The sequence below is a fragment of the Sinocyclocheilus anshuiensis genome, unplaced genomic scaffold, assembly GCF_001515605.1.
Source record: "Sinocyclocheilus anshuiensis isolate Anshui unplaced genomic scaffold, SAMN03320099.WGS_v1.1 scaffold712, whole genome shotgun sequence".
NCBI classification, from domain to species: domain Eukaryota; kingdom Metazoa; phylum Chordata; class Actinopteri; order Cypriniformes; family Cyprinidae; genus Sinocyclocheilus; species Sinocyclocheilus anshuiensis.
Window position 1 is genome coordinate 140636 of NW_015555749.1, and position 16554 is coordinate 157189.

At 35.7% G+C, this 16554-nt stretch overlaps 1 protein-coding gene across 1 annotated transcript; it reads right to left on the reverse strand.

The window, feature by feature from the left end:
- Positions 1 to 2975: 2975 nt before the first annotated feature.
- Positions 2976 to 11716, reverse strand: LOC107673646 (lutropin-choriogonadotropic hormone receptor-like). The gene is made up of 10 exons (XM_016467328.1): positions 11532 to 11716; positions 8766 to 8837; positions 7233 to 7307; positions 6984 to 7055; positions 6742 to 6816; positions 6498 to 6578; positions 5662 to 5730; positions 5492 to 5566; positions 5105 to 5290; positions 2976 to 4098 (listed from the first exon to the last, which is right to left on the reverse strand). Exons 1-10 carry the CDS (start codon positions 11714 to 11716, stop codon positions 2976 to 2978), a joined length of 2013 nt encoding a protein of 670 aa, XP_016322814.1.
- Positions 11717 to 16554: the final 4838 nt, after the last annotated feature.

Below are 16554 nucleotides of genomic sequence, written 5' to 3' on the forward strand. Positions count from 1 at the left end.
CCAGACTGTCCTTGCAAAGTTGGAACTGCCCCACTTTATAGAAACATTATGTTATTGGACATTATTGGAAGGCCAAACAAAGTAGTTTCGCTTTCACAACGAAACACACAGCGGCTTGAGTGAGCGGTGCCCGGCGGATTCGACAAAGGAGGCTTGCGTGTGACGACCCCGGGCTGGACTCTGCTTCGTCCACGGTGAAAGCCGATCCGGCGATTGACAGCGCGAAGTTGATGTTTTTCATCAGCGACCAGCATGGATCAGCTCTAGGGATGACAAAGCGGATATCGTCCTCTTTTGGAAGGCCAAACAAAGTAGTTTCGCTTTCACAATGAAACACACAGCATATCCACAACATGGCGGCGGCGGCAACAATACTACAGCGAGAATAAAAGTTACGCCTTCTTTCTTTGCGTGAACATTTGGGTGGCGTTATGCAAATCTTCCCACACAGTGACGTAGACATGTGGGGGCGTGTTTAAATGAGGCGTTTTAGGAGGGCATGGACAAGTCTTAACTTTTATAAAGAATATCTCTTTGGATTTGAGACTTTAGTCTTTGCAACTTTACAGATCTTCTTTATGCACCAAGAGCTTGTAACACTCCAAAGAGAAAGGAAAATTTTAAATCGCATCATATGACCCCTTTAATGACTGCAAGAATATACGCTGTATGCTGATTGCTATTTTTTGGAAAAATGGTAAGTGAAATTAAAATGGGATAATGTTTCAAACAGTAGCTACTATGCAACATTGTCAGATTACCTTATTAAGTTGTATATTTAGTTCAGCGAGTTCCATATAGTCTAAGAAATAAAAAACGCTTTTATTGCATTTTTTTTTATCCAGTTTATGTAAAATTGTCAACGTTTGTTTGTCCAATTAAATAATGAGTCAAGAAAGAGGTGTTAATCACAGCTGAGCTGGTATTCTTTCAGGATCATCACACTGTAACGGGAAGGTCATGTCAAGCGCATTGCATTTTGGAATGCTCTTCCACAGTAAACTTTTCACCTTGGGTAATCTATGCATACAGAATATTTGCATACTTCTTGGCGTGCACAGAATATATACACTGTATTATGTAGCAATAGTAAGTAGTATGCAAGTATACATGACTTGCTTTATGCTTTTGGCGGATTACAGCGCCATCCAGTGTTCAGTTGTAGTCATAGACTTGATATTCACAAATCCTAAACACTATTTTGAATTATGTTCTTATGTTCTTAATACAGAATTATTCACAGTGCTACATTAATATAGTCATGAATTATTGAAAAAGCATGTATTTTGTGCGGAATCTTGGTCCTCACTGTAGGAATTAAAATGTAAAGTAGGCCACAGGCATGGGTTTTTAGAAGTAATGATTATCTCCTAAAATAGATTTTTTAAATGATTTAAAAGTTATAATGGTTGCAGTAACTTCTCTCTGCATTATCTATGTGTGGCTTCCTCACAGTCCGCTGTTCCCTTGACTTGCGGTATTGAACCCCTGGCCTTGATACATGAGCCATATCTTCATAACAGATTCCTCGTTTTTTTGTGGACTTCCTCAGCCCATTTGAGGTTTGAGTTCAAGGTGCCGTATTGCACAGCTGCTGTAACTGCCACACACTCCCATCGCTCCACTCCAACACTGAGGCAAACATTGCTGCCGCCAAAAAGAAAAAAAAAAAAAAAGGCAGAACAACCACTCTCTGTCTCTGAGCTTGAACATTATTGCAGGTGCAAAGATAACAGAGTCAAGACTTGGAGAGAGTGAAACTCTCTCCTAACTTGGAATTTATATTGTGCCTCAGTTCATGTAATCACACTCCGCTTTACTTACTTGTGGATGTCCAGGGAAGGATTTATTAGATGTACCATAAGTCCATTCAACTTAAAACTCTTATACTTTCTCTGAGATCCTCTCTCATACTGCGTTTGGCCTGCGAGGTTATTGTGACCTTGAACAAATCATTCCATGCAGTGCTAAAGGACTGAAATATTTGTGATAAGAGATGGGCGATGGCAAGGGCTATAAATGTCTATTTAGTTTCAGCACACATGGGAACTGAAATAACACAGACAACAAAACGGTTTGAATGGAACAGGAGGTTTTTATATTGTGTAGTTGTTATTTTTTTTAAATGATGACTACTGTTTTTGGTTATTAAAAATGAACAAATATACCAAATACACTCCTCATGGATCACAATTTCTTTCTTTCTGTCTTTGTTTTTTTTTTTGCATGTTGTCCCTTTGCCACCAGTATCGTATCAGCGCAAGCCTTAAAGGGATAGATAGACAGAATAAAATTTCTGTCATAATTTACCCAAATGTTCCTAAATTGTATGACTATACTTCTTCCATTGAATCACAAATGTTACACTGAAGAGTGTTTCAATTGTCTTTGGCCATATAGTGAAATTCAATGTGATCCAAAACAACACTGGACCCCACTGACTTTCATTGTATGGACACCCCCTAAAAATAATGAAGTACCTTCTTTTCCACAGAAGAAAACACATACAAGTTTGGAACAATGTGAGCATAAGTACATGATGACAAAAATTTCATTATACTAACTATACCTCTAAATTTGATAACTTTTCCACAAGTACATTTCAGAAGTATTAATTAATTTGCTGCATGCTAGTAATGCTGCATGCTTGTTGAAAGATGTAAAGATCTACATTACTCATAGTAAAGATATCACCTAGTCTCAATTTTTGTGCATGAATGCATGCAGGATATCAAAGATATACGCCTATCAGGATATCAAAGGTCAATCAAGCAGCGTCTTGTAAATGGTATAATTATTTCTAAAGACATCTGAATCGTTTGACCTGAGAGGTCAATCACTATCAATATGAGATGTCTTTACCCTATTCCACACTGTAGAAACCTTCAAGTATTTCATATCCAGATTCCATGTTTTTCCTTATTTATCCTCATTTCAGCTTCCAAGCAGCATATTTTGGTGGACTGAGTTAGTGGTCAGTACACTTGGGCGATGTGACCCAGGGAATACAGAGTTCCATCACTAGTCTTTGGTGAAGGCACCTTGGCTCCGTTTTGCCCCGAAGAGATCTCTGTGCGGTAAATGTGCGCACGTGTTTTAAAGCAGCCGAATTGGCTAGTCAGAATGAAGAAATCCCTCTTGAAGGTTTTGGTGAAGAAGGCGTAGAGAAACGGGTTAGAGCAGGAATTTATGGGGTAAAAAAGCACTAGCAAGACTTTGGCGTGAGAAACTGTGATTAGCGGTAGTTTTAAGGCTGCGGAGATGGCAAAAAACGAGATGGGAGCCATACACAGGAAGTCAGTGAAGATGAGCACAGCCATGCGCTTTGCTATACGCATGTCCGCATTGGCAGGAACGAAGGTGGGATTGTGGACGGTAAGGTAGATGCGCATATAACAGACACATACGATTAGAAAAGCAGCTACATTGAGTAGGAGCAACAGCACCACGTAACCTTGTGAAATCACCGTTTCTACATCCATTGGCAGGCAGATGCTGGTCTTCTTGTAGCTACTCACTCCAAAAACAGGCATCAGAGCAGTAAGCAGGGCGAAAAGCCACCCAGCTGCCATTATTGCACAGGCATGGCGCAGGCGCATCTGGCGTTCCCGCTGCATGGCGTAAGTGATGGTGTGCCAGCGCTCCAGGGTAATGGCAGTCAGAGTGTAAACAGACAGCTCGCTGGAGAAGACTGTGAAGAAGCCTGCCACATGGCACCCAGCTCCCGTCTGCCAGTCGATGCCATAGTTGTAGTAGCGGGACTGTGTGTGAATGTCCTTGGCAGCGATGATCAACAGGTAAATGCCCATGCAAAGGTCTGCAAATGCCAGGTGGCACATTAAAAACCTGGGAACAGTCAGTTTGTAGCGACTCGAAAGGAGCACCAGGAGGACAGCACAGTTGCCCACGATGGCCAATATACTTATGAACCAGATCAGAACCCGCAGGAATGTAAAACCCATGATGTCCTCGCAGGGGTTGAATGCATCTGGTGTGGGGTAGCAGGTCACTTCTATTACATCCTTACAGTGGTCTTCAAAAAAGTATGGCTCTTGTAGGAGGGCACCAGAATCGTTACACATTTGATTCTTCACAGACCTGTGAAAACAGAAATAATATATGAGTGTATAGATGAGTTTTCAAGAAAATGAAAATATTCCATCACCATTTACTTATCCTCATGTTGTTTTAAACCTCTTTGTCTCTTTTCCAGACAATGAAAGTGAATGGTGACCAGTTCTTAAAATGACAAACACGCATCATAAAAGCAGTCCAGTACAAACTTTTGGTCTCTTATTGACTTTAGAAAACTTGGAATTTAGAGCAGGCAGGGCCATCCTTAGGGCAGTGCAACTGGTGCCCTGCGCTTGAGGGGTGCCCCGCGGTGAATGTGGGAAAAGGTTAAATATTTATGCATTGCCATGAGATTGTGTTGGATGTTTTACAAAAATATTCGGTCCAATTTTTGCATGTAATTTGTCTGTTCAGACCAATGCATAAAAAAAATCAGACCGGATGAATGAAAATGCAAATTCACTCTCTGACAGTAGGTGGCGCTTAAAAAAAGAAGAAATTATTACGATACTCAAAATGCTGCAAAACTTTCTGTTTCTGATCCCTGCTTGTCACAGAGAAGAAAGGAAGAAAAACAGTATTTACATATTTTCAAACAGCTGTTCAGATTTTTGTATTAGCTATAGTGCTTATTAAACCCATAGACTGTATAAAAACATGGACGTAGTGTCCGTGACGTCACCCGTAGGTTTCTGAAGAGCATTTTTGAAGCCTAAAGTGGGCGGAGCCAGCCATCCCCATCTTGGCAGCCACGCCCTTCATTATGCAAAACTTTAAGGTTTAATATAATTGAAACAGATGAGTTATAAAAAAAAATCACGCCTCTCACAGTTGTCATGAAGGGCAAAATTAGCTATATAGACCAAAACCACTTTTTGTACCAGGCTGTAAACATTTTTTTTTTCTGCTGTTAGTTTTAACATGGGGGTCTCCTTTTGTAAAAGAAAGAAAACCACAGAGGTTTAGAATGATATAAGGATGAGTAAATTATGACAGAATAAACTTTTTTTTAAAGCAGTGTGTAACTGACTTGTGCTTCTTGAAGTTTTTGAAGGCACAGCAGTGGCTGGGGTAGGTCAGGTTGGCCTGCGTGAGCTCAGTAAACAGCTCCAGGCTGGGAAGCCTCTTTAGAGAGTAGACAGAGATAGCCATCAGAAGCTTAAGAGTCCGCAGCATGTTTTCTGGCAGGGTGTGGACAGCAGTATGTGAGATGTCTCTGTAATGACAGCAGCCATTTCAGTGTCCAATGCAGGATTGGGTGTACTTAGCTTGTTGTTGAACTAAACCAGGTAACAGAGGTTAGTGTCAGTGATACAGGCATTGCTGTGAGAGTTTGTCCTGAGGACACAGAGTGGGTGTGTGGTGCTCCAGCTGGTGAGTTGTATTGTTGTTGAAAGTCAGAGTTGTTCATGCTTACAGAACGATGGGGCCTTCAGCTCCTATAAAGGCGTATCTGTGGATATGACTCAGCTGCTGGTTTCCCATGAGAAAGCTGTGAGAAAGAAAGAGAAATGGATTAGATGAAAGATTAGCGGTTTTATGTGAGATGCTAATTTATGAATATATAAAAGATGTAACAGAACTCACAGTTTTTCAATTCTGGTACCATTGAATGCATAGCTGTCTATCGCATGGATCCCATTCTTTGTTAGTCTCCTGCAAGAGTACATTAAGTTAGACCAGTTTCCAAAAGTTTGGGGTTGGTAAGTTTTTTTTTTTTTTTTTTTTTTTAAAGAAGTCATGAAATAAAGGTTTTCTATTTTAATATATTTTACAATGTAATTTATTCTTGTGATGGCAAAACTAAAATTTTCACCAGCCATCACTCCGGTCTTCAGTGTCACATGACCCTTCAGAAATCTTTCTAATAGGCTGATTTGGTGCTCAAGAAACATTTCTCATTATCATCAGTGTTACAGTTGTGCTACTTAATATTTTTTTTTTGTGACAACCATGACACATTTTTTAAGATCCTTTGAATGAATAGAAAGTTCAAAAGAACAGCATTTATCTGAAATATAATTTCTTTGTAATGTTATAAATGTCTTTACTGTCACTTGTGATCAGTTTAATGCGCTGAATAAAAGTATTAATTTCTTTTAAAAAATCTTACTGACAAAAAAACTTTAAATGGTAGTGTATATACAGTAAAAATGTGTTAATTTAATGTGTTAATTAGTCTGGTAACTGAAAGTTCCATTTTTGTGTATGGAAGAAAAAAAAAATCATTACATATAATTTTTCTGCAATGTTATACTTTTTTTCTTTTTTAAGTTTATTTTTTGTTATGTACTCCAAGACTAACTTTATTCAATTTAAGTGTGTGCATGCTTTTTCAATAATTCAACAGCCCATCATATTATTCACTCCTCACATAAAGAATAACTCTTTGGGAAAACTCAATCGCACAGTTGCATACTTACAGCTCAGTTATGGTGGCACTGGTCAATCCAAGGAAAGCATTACTAGGAATCCTATCTATGTGCATGTTATCTTGTAGATCACTGTAACATAGTTTTGATATAGCATAGATTTAACATAGATCAGCTGTACTATATTGATAATTTCTTTGTAACTATTTACAAATTGTATGCTTTTTTAATAGGAATCCACCCGAACCAAGTAAAAACATACATTAAAACGGTGACAACATGAGTAGAGGCTTACAATAGAAATTCAAGAGCAGCAGAGTTGATCTTGGAGAAATCAGGCAGGACTTTAAGACCAGTGTTTGATATAGTCCTAAAGGAACACACACACACAGACAAGATTAATGAATGTAATACATCAGAGAGACATTTGTATTTTGTCTTTGTAATATACTCGCTTTAAATTGCTGAACCACAGCATGAGACCACAACGATTCAGAGTTTACTAGACAAGAGTAATGAAGACAAAAAAGAACTCACAGATACCGTAGCTTTGGAAGTCTCCAGAAGGCATCTTTGTGCATCACAAGGTTTTTTGATTTTGTAATAGTTCTGTCAGATTAGATAGATAGATAGATAGATAGATAGATAGATAGATAGATAGATAGATAAAAATGATCTGTTTCATATTATTTACTACAAATTTTGGTTTAAAATTAAACACTAAAATAAAATGTTTTGACAAGAATGTAATTGGATGTAATTTCCACACGTAAGGCAGCAACATACATTTCCTGTAGCTCTGTCAGGTTAGAGAAAGCAAAGGCTTCAATTCGCTCAAGAGCACCATTCTCGGACACCACTCTGAGGAGAAGAATAATAATCATATAGCAACAGATATTATGTCTAAAGCTTTATAAAACTGATTGCAATACGACAAAATGATTACAAAATCTTAAATACCACGATGCACAATGTGCACTATTTGCTTGATTTCTTTAAAGGAATAATTCACCCAAATATGAAAATTAACTGAAAAAGTAATCACCTTTAGGCCATCCAAGATGTAGATCAGTTTGTTTCTTCAGTGTCACAGATTTGGAAAAAATTAGCACCACTTCACATCACTTGCTCACTAATAGATTAACTTCAGTGCATAGGTGTCGACAGAATGAGAGTTCAAACAGTTGATAATAATCCACAAGTAATCTACATGACTCCAGTCCATCAGTTAACATCTTGTAAAGCAGTAAGCTGTGTGAAACAAACCCATCAGTAAGGTGTTTAGACCTTCAAATCATCGCTTCTAGCTAAAATATCTATCCACATCCTCTATCCATAAAATTGCTTTCTCTGGTGAAAATCTGAATCAGGAGAGAAATATGCACAGATCAAGCACCATTTACATCTGAAAACAGTCCAAAACAGTTCAAAACAAATATGTCAGTGGATTTTAATGTGAGAAGACAACAGGGGATGGACTTTTCACTGGAGGAAACATTACTAGGGGATTTTGGCCAGAAGCAACAGCTTAAAGTTAAAACACTATAATTATGGATTTGTTTCCTACAAACATGCAGCTTTTCACTTCGCAAGATATTAATTGATAGACTGGAGTTTTGTGGTTTACTTGTGTATTATTGTGATGTTTTTATCAGCTGTTTGAACTCTCATTCTGACGGCACCCATTCACTGTAGAGAATCCACTGGTGAGCAAGTGACGTAACGCAAAATCTGTTTCGATAAAGAAACAAACACATCTACATCTTGGATGGCCTGAGGTTGAGTACATTTTCAGAAAATTATTGAATTATTCCTATAGGGGAAGTCAAATCACTATACAAATACTGATTTATAAATAAAACAGAATATATATATTCTAAATGGTCATGTGATTTCAAAATGGCTGCCCCCATCTGGCAACTGGGTCCTCATAGAATAAAACAGAATATATATATATATATATATATATATAAAATCTCTGAATACGAAAAAAAAAAACACTTGTCAATTTCTCTCTCTCAGGTTTGCAGTATTTTGATACTGTGATACATATGTGTTTGGGTCACTGTTAAACATCATGTTCCATATCAAAGTCTAAACATATTCAAACAAGACTAAATATCATGTGTTTATATACGGTTTTGCATTAACTGAAAACTAAGCCAAAAGCCAAGAACAGTTGTGAGCATTCAGTAGCAATTTCTCTGGGTTTTAAATAATTGATTGGATTCTTTCTAATCTCCATGTGGTTTCTTGCTGAAAATACACTTCCATGTTTTAATAGTAAACAGCTTGGTGTCCTTCACTCCTTGCACTCACATTCTCTTCAGCTTATGTAGTTCAGACAGGGCTGCTCGGTGAAACACGCTGATCTCAGTCAGTTTGATCTCCCTGCTCAAAATTAGACAAAAGAGATGTGATTCACCATCCAACAATTTGTTACCATCAAAGTGTTATAGTTATAAATAGCACAGTCTATTCAGAGGTGAATGTGGTATGAGCAATCCAAAGCCGGCACGTGTATTTCAGTAATAGCAGTTTTTTTCCTGCTTTCACCAGTTCGCCAATCACTTAATTTGAATCTAATTTAATAAGTCAGAAGACACTGCAACCCTTTTGGTGAGAATTTCCAGGTAATAGGCACATCCACAGCTGCTATTTACTTGAATGGAGAGTATACTACAAATTCTCCTAATGTTTTAATTGAGTGGTCTTTCTCCATTCCATTATAATGTTGACACCAAGCAGAAACACTTGCTAAAATCAAAACACTCTCATGGAAATGTGTAACTATTGGCAAATTGGTGGCTAATTAGCATGAATCTGGACTTTCATGCTTAATTTTTCCCTCTAAAAATCATAAGTTTCTATACAAATCACATTGCACAAATTTATACAGATTCATGCTTTCAAGCATACCAGCTTCATTTTCTCATGAGATTGGGCTGGTTTAAATTTGGAGTATCTCTCTGTGCGTGTGTGTGTGTGTGTGTGTGTGCATGCTCTAAAAAAACTCTTTCCAAGTATATTTGTGAACTTGTACACTAATCTTCCACTTCAGGAATCTAATAGGTTCTCATGAAAGTTAGTATGAGCAGAATGAGTCATTGCAGAAACTAGGTCATTCAAGATGCGAAATGTTATGAGAAATGGAAACACAATTACCAGTAGCCTATTTACAGACTGCAAATAATCTATTTACTGTCAAGATTTTTGTGTAATTCTTATTGCACGCTGTCATTAGTGTCTGTGTGTTCTCCCTGTGGATATTCATTCCTGTAATCCCTCAGAAACGCAGACAACACAATTATACAAAGCACTCTGGACATGAATGCCTTGTAAAGCATGCGGGTAAGTAAATTGTGCTGGTACAAGAGATACAGATATGAAAGATCACTATAACTTTGTTATATCATAGCTTGACTGTTTTGATCCTTGTTATTTTTACTTATTTGTTCCTGACTGGGTTTGTGGTGGGGTTATCTAAATGGCTGATGGAGGAAGTTTTTATTTTTGTAAGTCCGTTTGGTGTTGTTAGTGGTGCAGAAATTACACACTACAGAAGAGTGCAATGTTTCAGAGACATTTGCCTTGATATTTACAGTTATAAAGAGAGAAAACATCTGCAGCATGAACTATTCCTATCAAGCACAGCACTGTTCGTTCTTGCAGTCCGAGTAGAGAGTCTGACACACTGAGACACACAAGCTGAAAAGATCTTGGTGCTTTTTCCAAAATGGAAAAGTAAAGAAGCCAAAGTAATTAACCCAAAGCTCAGACAGTCATAGTGAGGCTCAGAGCACAAAGGTCCTGTCAGGTTGAAATGTTTGATCCAGCTGGGCATCTTCAGATAGATTGAGCTGGGCAACCTTATCTAAACTGACTGGCAGTCGGTTCAAAACAGAAATACAATCCTGATTAACCTGCTTGTGGAGCCAAAGATGGTTTTATTTCATCGTCATGTTTACCCCTCTCTATTTTTGACTGGTTGAAATAACAAATGACTTCATGGAATACAAGAAAAGCATTTGACATTAAAAACATACTCCCCCATGTCAGGCTTGAGCATTTGTATGAAGGACGATATAGACTTAAGATTACAAAAAATATTTGGGGACTCACAAAAGAAACATGTATTACTTGTCAATCACATTCTCTCCAAACCACAATAACAAGCTCTGGAACAATAACATTGTCACTGAGAATCGCAGGTTTTTAATTAGAATGTCAAGCTTTTGAATGTTGTTTATCACTTTCATTAAGTTTATTAGGTTTCATTAAAATTCTTATTTATTTAATAATTTTTATTTAAAATAAATGTAGGAAAAGTTGATTAAAATATCATGAAATATAGTTTGTTTTTTAATTACAAAAATGCTAAATAAAGTAATTGTATTCAATACGCGAAAAGTCTTATTTAATTATTTGTATTTTAATACTATTTTATAGTAACTTGTAATCATAATATTTTTTAATAAAAGTGATTATACTTATTTATGTACCTACATTTTATACTTGTATTTTACCATATGAGATCACCATATCAGTGTTATTTTGGTATTATTTATATACTATTATAATGCTTATTCATATTTTGAATTAGCTGTTAATTTAATATTTTCAGTTTTATTTTTAGTTTATTTTTTATAGTATATTTGTTATTTGCTTTTTTTAACTTTTATTTTTTTATGTTAAAGTTGTTGTCATTTTTCAGTTAGTTGCCAAGGCAGCATTTCTATTTTTTTTAATCTAATATTTAATATTTATTTATATTAATTATTTATAATATAATAATATATAATATTAAATATTAGATTAAAAAAATAGAAATGTTGCACGTTAGTAATTGAGTAATTGTAATACTTTTTTCAGTTAGTTGCCAAGGAAACATTTCTATTTTTTATCTAATATTTATAATATAATAATATGCATTCATTATTTATTTATAGAATTAATATCTAATATCTAATATTTAATACATTTTATTTCAATTCATGAAAACATTTTTCATGGTTTTAGTTAACAATAAACAACACATACATACTATAGCTACAACATCCAAAACAGCTAGGTGTTTATACTCACACAAAAGTGGTGTTTACCGGTATATGTCTTGGCATCTCATGGATGTTGTTGCCCAGACAGAAGAAATTACAAGTCGAACCATTGAATGAGCAGAAATGAGATCCAACAAACATGCCTTCTGTGTGTGACATGAACCATCCAAGACTAAAGCACAGCATCTTCAACAAGACCATCCTCTTTATCATCTTCTCTTTCAGGTGGAAAGGTTTGTACAGTGTTTGTGAACTGAGGCCTTTAGTGTAGCGTCCTGAAGCAGCTCCTGGGCTCCGCTGATGTTCAGGTGAGGGCTGGGCTGATTGGTCTTCTTCGTTAGGAGTCTGTTTGTGTGGTGTTTTCTGGTTGTAGTGGTCTGTTCTAGTGAAGCCGCAGGGAGGCTGATCTCTTTCTAAGAGGCGTTCTGGTCAGAAGCTCTACAGCCAGAGTCAAGGGAGACCTTGGGATAGAGGTCCTCTGATAACAAACAAATGTTTTGTTCGTTCCTCCCCTCCAAATCCTTATTTCTCTCCTCCTCTCATCCTTTTCTTCAAAAAGTGAATGCGGTCCTCCCCATCTATACTGAGCTCTGAAAGTCCCAGAAAAGCTACATATAAAGCAGTTTTCCTTTGGCAATATTCATTGTGAAGTTATCATTGTTACTTTCTTTGAAAGTACTGTGCGAACTACTTGGTAAACATCTGTTTTCCTTTTCACAAATTTGTGCTTGTTTACAAATTCCTTTTCTGAATGACATGTAGGGGAAGCCGTCATGTGTGTCATTATATGAATTACAGCCGGTTTGACGCTAGTTGGCTTGTGAGTGCTGGTCTTACTCAGGGAATGACCTGAGCTGTTTAGTCTTAAAACTTTGTTTGAGTCTGACATGTGCAAGTTTGATAGTAGTGGACTGCGTGTTCAGACACTGACACCAAACAGATACACTAGCGCTCACTCTCAGCTAATTCCAGTGCAGTTCAAATTTTACATCTCTATTAAAGTATTAGTGGACACAGTTTTTTTAAAGATGCATAAAATAAAGTAGGGCTGAATGAAGGCTGATTAAATTTATGGTACATATTGGATTGCAAGAAATTCTTTGTAAAAATGTGGTGACATTCGGGCATTATGGGATGGCATTTTGGTGTTATTTCCATTCAAGTTGTTTTAACATTTAAAGTGGGTCATAGGACTCTTAGGGTGGGTTTTACGGTGAAGCCTGGCCTGATTCTAATGCCTGAATATTTCATAACCATTACGTTAACAATGAAAAGATTTAATGTTATTATACCAACCAAATCAAAATTACGGTTTAGGGTTAGGGTAAGTAAAAAGACTAGCACTTGTTTTTCTACCTACAAAACTAAATGTAACACAATGTTACTCTCTCTCTCTCTTTCTCTCTCTCTTCTCATTTAAAATTGTGGTAAATGGGATAATTATCTTTACTTGGTATTTTCTGCTAAAATTCTAATAGGTAATTCTAATAGATTTTTCCACACCTTGGCCTCCATTTAAAAAAAAAAAAAAATCTATTGGGGGGGAAAAAAAAATCAATTTTGAGTTTTAATTGCTGTGCTCTGCTGCTGTGTGTAGCTTTGTTAAAAAGTGCTGTGAGAGCTGTGATTGGAATACAGCCATGCCAGAGAGCTGTTCAACTGTGGGCTTTATAAAACAGTCTGAATAAATGGATAACCTTGAGGAGTAGTTAGTAGGGGAAGGCTGTTTTTATTGCTATTATTGCTCAATTCTGTTTATTTGACCTGAGCGTAGAATTCAACTGTAGTGGCTTCAAGAAAAACATACTATAATGTTGGATTTTTTAAAACATGTTTCCCTTTGAGAGGCAGTTAAATTATTATTATTATTATTATAACACATTTTACACCAATGCACAAAAGACATATAATAATGCACACACACAAAAGGGAGAAGAAAAAAACCCCCACGATGCCAGTTACTCAGTATACAATTCGCATTTTATATATTTAATAATACAAAAGTTACATAGATTAGCCCATATAAAATCCTGCCTTCAACAGATTCTTTTAAATACCTAATATTATTTTCACACACAAGAAGGGGAAAAGGGAAGAAAAAAACCCCACACAATATAAATTAATCACTCCTTCACTCCAAAAAAACTAATAAAGGATGACCACATTTCCACATAAGATCTGATATTCTTCCTAGCTACAGCAGCCATCCTTTCCATTACCATGTATTCTAATAATAAATTTAACCAATAGTTAATATTTAATTACTGCTTAGTTTTCCAATGCTGGAGAATATAGCTTTTGTTTGTTTTAGCTAGAATTAGAGCAATGTAAGCTAATTGTACATAATGTGGAGCAACATCAGTCTTCGAAAATAATCCTAACAAACAGAAAGAAGGAGACAATGGTATTTCAATCCCAAATACAATATGCAATTTCTCTATAACCCCCAACCAAACATTCTGAACAGGACTACAATACCATAAGGAGTGGAGGTAAGTATCTATACTACCGAAATTACATTGGACACAGATGAATTGATAAAACCCATTTAATGTTTTCTATAGTTTTACAAATTTGTGCCTACACATTAAAATCCTGGGAAAGAGATAAATCTGAGTCCCATTTTTCAGTAGGTAGGTACATCAACATATCTATATTAAGTATTAATTTATATAATGTAGATAACGAAGGTGAAACTGAACTGATCTGAGTGACAAATGCAGAAGGTTGAAGCGTATTGTAATTAATATTTATTTTATTCCTGATTACCTCCTTTATATGTAAATAATGAATAAATTCTCCTTTAGGAATAGCATAATTGGATGTTAAATCTTTGAAGGAGGTAAACTTATTATCAGAAAATAAATGATGAAGATGAGTTATGCCATATTGACTCCATTTGCAGAAATAAAGTTTTTTTTTTTTTTTTGTTAAAATAGAAATCAGGATTATACCAAACTGAAGAATGTATACATGGATCCATTGAAGATTTAGTTATATTTTTAATTTTCCACCAAGTCTTGAGAGTTTAAGAAATTAGGGGCAGTTAAATTATGACTATATGAAATTTTTATTTAAGATGTAATTCTCACAATACAAATGAAGCTTTAGATGCCTTTGAAAGCATACAGTTTTACAGAAACAATAGTGAAGCAAAGTGAATATTTAGGTCAATTCCTGTTTCATTACTACAGAGTCCCAAAAGCGAGAGTGAGGGAACGGGGGAAATGAGACTGTGTCGCTGCATCTGTTTGAAATACGTAATTAAGCCCTCTCAGCAACATTCTTATTTTACCTTGATGATAAGGAAGGTGAAGGTGCTAAAAATAGCTGGCTGAGTTTAGCAATCAGAGGACTGTTCCTGTCTTATCAAGCCCAGGTGAATACACAACAGAGTGCACAGGAAACCACAGAGCTACTGCAATAAAAGGTGAAGGTGAGCAAAAAATGAATGTAGCAGATACATGTGACATACTTGAATACCTTTGTGTACAGTGTAATACTACTACTACTACTACTACTAATAAGCAGTTATTCATGTTATTATTACAACAACAACAATAATAATAATACCAACATTATTTATATACTATTATGGTTTTTATTAATATTTTGTATTGGCTTGTATATTTACTTTTAATTTTCGTTTTAATTTTAGTTAAATTTTTTGTAATTTTACTGTGCACATTTGTCATTTTTGTTAAATATTACTATTTTGTTTTATTTTTTTATTTTTATTTATTTTATTTCCAGTTAGTAATTTTAATGCTTCAGCTTAAACTAAATGAGGAATTAGAAATGTTGCAACTAACTGAAATAAGCTCAGGGTTATAATCTAATATTTCTTATATTTCAGATTTATTTTAAATAATTTTTTTTAGTTTTAACGATAATAACTCTGTAAACTACTTAATATTGTTTTCAAATATTAATTATTTTTAGGCATTTTTAAATACACCGGATAAATCCCTAATAATAAATAACATGCTTAAAACAAGATAAATTGATGATTGAAATTTATGTTTAAAATAAGAAAAAAATATTTTGGGGGTAAAAAATTGGCTTAAAAATGATATTATCTGTGTAAAGTCGTATTATCTTACAAACATTACTTCTAAAGTAGATCAGATATTTTTTACTGAAAAACAAGACAAAAAGACTTGTGTCTTTTTGAAAGATTAATAATGATGATGAATAAAAATTATGATTTGCATCTCATCACCAGCACTGCAGATTGAACTTGACATTGTATTGTCATTACACACAACAGCTCAGCAGGGGGCAGGAGAGAACCACAAGTGAAACTAACCAAGCCTAATCGCCAACCTTCTGTGCAGTAGCTCATGGCAATGCTGTTGTAACCTATTCATGTCAACCTACATTTGTGCAACTGTTAATGTTTGCTTACAATCCAAAACCCTTTGTAATAAGTTTGGTTTAGCAGAGTAAGATTTCATGTTGATAATTTCGCGATGTTTACACAAAGATATACAAAGTATATATGTTTTGTGTGGGGAAATGAACCCTAATCCATCTATATCTTTGAAATGAAACAACTTTTCAGCATTTGCCCTCACAGACAGTCACCTCTGGATGTTGTACTTAGCTTTGAGCCAGCTGCAAGCTGTGATCTGGATGTTCGTAGCCTGATGTCTATCTGCCTGGAGCCTTGTGCTATCTGCCTACACACAGCGTATAGGCTACGGCATTCTGCTTTCCTAGTGATGTGCTCCCTTGCTGATGAGATTTTCAATTTCGTTCTCGCTTCCGTGAATACAGTAGCCCCAAAAGATGTAGCATCTGATAATGGGGTTGAAAAAATACCATATTTCTGCACAAAAAAAAGCATCCGCTTGGAGCAACGGTGTAAAGGATACATGTAAATTAGTATATTACAACAATACAGGAGTTATTTAATTCATGAGCACACATATACATCCTCTGAACTTGCCCGGACTGTTCTGTCGTTTAAGGAAGAAATACCTCACAGATCTCACTCGGTTTTCAAGACCATCAGCAGAGACATATTGTGTCTTTCTGTGGAGACATGA

Coding starts and splice junctions, on each gene's coding strand:
- LOC107673646 (XM_016467328.1), bottom strand. CDS start 11,716: ATGATAAAGAGGATGGTCTTGTTGAAGATGCTGTGCTTTAGTCTTGGA. Junction 7,308..8,765: donor CTACATAAGCTGAAGAGAAT/GTGAGTGCAAGG, acceptor TCTTCTCCTCAG/AGTGGTGTCCGAGAATGGTG. Junction 4,099..5,104: donor AAAAACTTCAAGAAGCACAA/GTCAGTTACACA, acceptor CTGTTTTCACAG/GTCTGTGAAGAATCAAATGT.